The sequence below is a fragment of the Crinia signifera genome, chromosome 6 (assembly GCF_055691185.1).
Source record: "Crinia signifera chromosome 6, ASM5569118v1, whole genome shotgun sequence".
NCBI lineage: Eukaryota > Metazoa > Chordata > Amphibia > Anura > Myobatrachidae > Crinia > Crinia signifera.
The window spans coordinates 27,125,448-27,130,332 of record NC_139222.1 but is presented as its reverse complement, the minus strand read 5'-3'; the positions used below and the strand labels follow the sequence as shown (position 1 = coordinate 27,130,332).

General features: G+C 44.7%; 1 protein-coding gene across 1 annotated transcript in view; it reads left to right on the top strand.

Annotated features, from left to right (window-relative positions):
- Positions 1 to 4,042, top strand: part of LOC146009555 (uncharacterized) — a 122,729-nt gene extending 118,687 nt beyond the window's left edge. The window contains 1 exon segment of the mRNA XM_083150001.1: positions 2,258 to 4,042. Within this exon segment, the coding sequence (XP_083006127.1) occupies positions 2,258 to 3,243 (986 nt within the window). The 3' untranslated portion in view covers positions 3,244 to 4,042.
- Positions 4,043 to 4,885: the final 843 nt, after the last annotated feature.

Here is a 4,885-nt window from a genome sequence, read left to right as displayed (position 1 = left end):
TAATGATGCAGCACTCCAGCTTAGTACAAAGACGTGGTTTAATAATTAGCTCTTATAGCTACGTTTCAACAATTACATGTTGTCTTCAGGCAATACATAAGCAAGTGATACAAGTTTAAAATAGCAGTGTGTGCTGCGTGAGGCGGGAGTCAAGCCCACGCCCTGCCCCACGATCTCCACAGAGTGATGTCATCACCCCTCAACGCCATATCGCAGGACGTTGTTAGGGGATACCAGTAAACAAAGCAACAAAGATGGCGCGCTCCATAGCGCTATACGTGATCGGTGATATCAATTAAAAAACGTGATAAATGCAAAATACATAGAAAAACACAGCAAATGAAAAAATGTAAAAACATTTTACATTTTTTCATTTGCTGTGTTTTCTATGTATTTTGCATTTATCACGTTTTTTAATTGATATCACCGAATCACGTATAGCGCTATGGAGCGCGCCATCTTTGTTGCTTTGTTTACTGGTATCCCCTAACAACGTCCTGCGATATGGCGTTGAGGGGTGATGACATCACTCTGTGGAGATCGTGGGGCAGGGCGTGGGCTTGACTCCCGCCTCACGCAGCACACACTGCTATTTAAACTTGTATCACTTGCTTATGTATTAGCCTGAAGACAACATGTAATTGTTGAAACGTAGCTATAAGAGCTAATTATTAAACCACGTCTTTGTACTAAGCTGGAGTGCTGCATCATTGTCCTCTACATACGCTGTCTCAGCCGTGGATGCGGGCACCCGCTGAAGGTGGATTATAAAGATTGTTGGATATATATATATATTCTCTCTATGCCCGAATATCCTTTTTTTTTAATATTCTTTAGGATATCCTGTTGTTCTGTAACGCATATACATTTCACACTAACTTACAGCGTGATTATTGCTATCCTCTATACAGATGGAGCCGGCTCCATCCTTGTAGGGCCCGGCTCTCACCAGGGGCGCACGAGAAGCTTGCGTTGGCACCCTGTGGCTACGGAGCTTTCTCCGCCACCTCACCCGCTGCCTTCCTCGGTGCCACTCGCCGCCCAGGGACCTCTCCACGTGCTGGGACTCGCGTGCATGTGAGACGACGCTCCATCTGTAGCTTTGCGTCTCTGTCACTAGGTTCTCCTTACTAGGCCCCTGCAGGAGAGCCGGGCCACTACGGCTTAAGGTCACTATACATTTTGTCCCGGTTTCTTCTAAGAGGGATAGGTGAAACTATAACTTTTATAGCCCTGTTGCTTCCTAGGGCCTGGCTGGACTTCCTATCCCACCATGTGTATGCTGACAGAACAGACCCGTACCACCATCACTAGTGCTGATCCTGTAAGGTGCATATACGTGGCTCAGTAGCCAGAAGCCAATTATTTTATATTGATAGAATAAGAGAATGATACTTTGTCGATAGTGGCAATATTATATAATAAGTGAGAGAGAAGTAGGAAAGGGGAGAGATACTAAGGGCAGAAATGGGGCAGAAGGAAGAGAGCAGGGGAGAGAGAAAGAGAAGAGGGGTGGGGTGGAGGGGAGAGAGAGAGAAGGGGACTAGGAGATAGCAAAAAGTAGGAAAGGGTGGGAGCAGAAAGATGAGGTGTTGGGGGGTGACTGGATGAGGCGGGGGACGGGAGGTAGGTCTCTTTCTTCTTTACAGCGGGCTTCCCGTTCTCCGGTGCCGGGCTCCCCTACAAGTTCCCCTCTCCCCCTGCCTAATCCAACGTCACAGCTGGGTGGGCACATTTACATGCTCCTGCCCATTTCAGCTGCCAATCACCGCCGGTTCCTGCAGTGGGTTATATGGGCGGAAGGCAGATTGCCTGTACACATAGGGCCCGATTCTAGTCCACATATTCACATGGGGGACCGATGTTGGTGCCCTGCGCATAATCAGTTATGTGCAGGGCTTCTGTTGTACCAACCCCACGACTTACCTTCTCAGCGTGGCACTCGAGCAGGAGGTGATGACCCACGGGAACACCCAGCATGTCATGGGCATTCCCACTCCCACTCCGAGACTCAGTACAGACTTAACCAGAATCGGTCCCATAGCACGATGCACCAATATATCGGCCATCGGCTCTGTTGCACAGCTCACGTTGGTTACAGTCCTATTACTGGTGCCCACTGGCTGACGGACCAGCGATATATCGGCCAGTGTGTGCGCAGCATTAGACATGTTCAGTGTAAGTGATAAAACATCCATGAACATTTCCTTCTCAATGTAACCAATTCTGTCTGTTGTCATTCATCTGTTTCCTGTAGATGGGCGCACAAGCAGGAATACCTCGGAGGGAGATCTCATTGTGTCTCCAGATTATATACTAGAAGATAAGAACATCAGACCAGATTCTCCAGAAGAAAACCCCATTATCCCCAACACACACCCAACATTTCCCAGTGCAGATATTTCATCTGGTTCCTCTAGTAATGAGGAACCTTCTCCTGATCATTCAGACCTTACTACATACAGTGCAGACCATAAAGATGATACAGTATCATCCAGTTCTGAGTTTGGTGAGAGTTCTATACATCCGTCAGTTTCACATCCAAAAGATTACAGAGATGAGAAACCATTTTCATGCTCTGAATGTGGGAAATGTTTTAAACTTAAATCCAGTCTTGTTAAACATGAGAGGGTACATACAGGTGAGAAACCATTTTCATGTTCTGAGTGTGGGAAATGTTTTATTCATAAATTCAGTCTTGTTACTCATGAAAGAAATCACACAGGTGAGAAACCATTTTCATGCTCTGAATGTGGGAAATGTTTTACTCGTAAATCCAGTCTTATTGTACATGAGAGGTTACATACAGGTGAGAAACCATTTTCATGCTCTGAATGTGGGAAATGTTATAGCGATAAATCCAGTCTTCTTGTACATGAGAGAGTACATACAGGTGAGAAACCATTTTCATGTTTTGAGTGTGGGAAATGTTTTACTCATCATTCCAATCTTTTTAAACATGAACGAGTACATACAGGTGAGAAACCGTTTTCATGTTCTGAATGTGGGAAATGTTTTACACTTAAATCCAATCTTATTAAACATGAAAGAGTACATACAGGTGAGAAACCATTTGCATGTTCTGAATGTGGGAAATGTTTTACAATTAAATCCAATCTTGTTAAACATGAAAGAGTACATACAGGTGAGAAACCATTTGCATGTTCTGAGTGTGGGAAATGTTATAGGGATAAATCCAGGCTTGTTGTACATGAGAGTGTACATACAGGTAACAGTGTGTGAAATGTTTTACCAATAAATCACATCTTGTTAGACATCAGAGACACCTTTACCATGTTTGCAGTGTGGGAAATATTTTCTAAATAAATGTATACTTTGTAAATACCAGAAAAATAAAATTTTGAAGAGCAGATCTACATTAAACATGAGCATTGATGTGAGGATACCCCTGTTGCCTGCACAGGGATCATCTGAGAGTAGTCTCCCTGAAACAATGCAGGCTCGAGGTCCCCCTAGAAACTGTGGGAGCTACCCATGGGTTCTTAAATATAAGCCCAGCAGAAACTGTCCTGGCTGATGTTCCTCCACAACCACTATTTTATTCTCCCACCACGTCCTAGTGTCGGCTCAAACAACAATGAAAACCCCATGTCAACTTTTGACTGTTGACCTAATGCTTATGTCGACCTATCCCCATGACAACCTAACGGTGTCGACCTAATGACTGTCGACAAACTTGCTGTAGACCCAATGACTGTATCTCCTCCAGAGCTGCCGGCTTACTCGAATCATACTGCAGGCTTCCAGGCACCAGCTCAGCAGGAAGCCAGGCTGCTCCTGGGACATTTACATCCTGGGATACAAACATCCACCCAATCACTGCCCAGATCTTATTTTTTATTTTATTTCGTATTTCTTCTTATTACAATATGCGTATGATACAGAGATGAGATATTACATCCTATCCTTTCCCCTACCTTATATCTGTGCAGTGTATATGTGCTTTATGTCTGACAAGCGATGCCATTATACAGATTATACTAAACTTACATTGTGCCTCATCTATCTCACCTTCTGTATACTGCCATTTATAATAAAGCTATTCCTGTGTCTGGTCCTGTGTAATAGTGTGGATTTGTGTAATGTATATGTATTGTTGTGTATACTCCTGTATAAGCCTCATAGAATTCTGACAGCGTCCATCTCTCCCACGTTTGATGACACTTTCTTACATTATTACTTTTGGTGTATGTGTACTTCTCATTATCTACTGTATGGTTTACCAGATGGATCCCGTGGTATAAATCCGGTGCCTCATGCGCCTCCATTTCCCTGCTAATATTACTTTTGCCAGAGGAGCTAGGTTCTCCACCGGCGGTATAAACGGGTCATTGCCCTTACCTGTGGGTTTATGCCCAAAATACATAGTTACATCCAGATATTCTACCGGTAGTCCCACCTTGACCATTATATTTTGGACTTTCTCCCCAAAACCCCTTCCCCTGTGACACTGCCAAATCCTATGCATACATGTACCCTGCTGTATACTGCATTTTGGGCATAAATCATTTCTCTTCTTCCTACTTCATGGTAGCCATTACATTGGGTTCATCCCTCTCTCCCAATTAGACAGGTAGTTCCCCCCCCCCCCCAGGATCTAGCTCCTCCTCTTCCTATATAGCTGAGCACCTCCTAGTATCCATAGTCTTTTTCCTGTCTCCTCTGTCTGTAAACAGGTAGTTAGTTAAGTGTTTGTTATTTTTGGAGTTCCAGCAAGCTGGTTATGCTGCTGGATCCTGGGCAGTGTAGGGCTGGCAGCGCTTTGCCCTATTTAGGTACGGGCCGGTAGCATGGAACCCCCTCTAGGGTGTGTGTGCTGCTAGGCAGTGCAGGGCTGGCGGTGCCTGACCTTAGCTATGTCCGG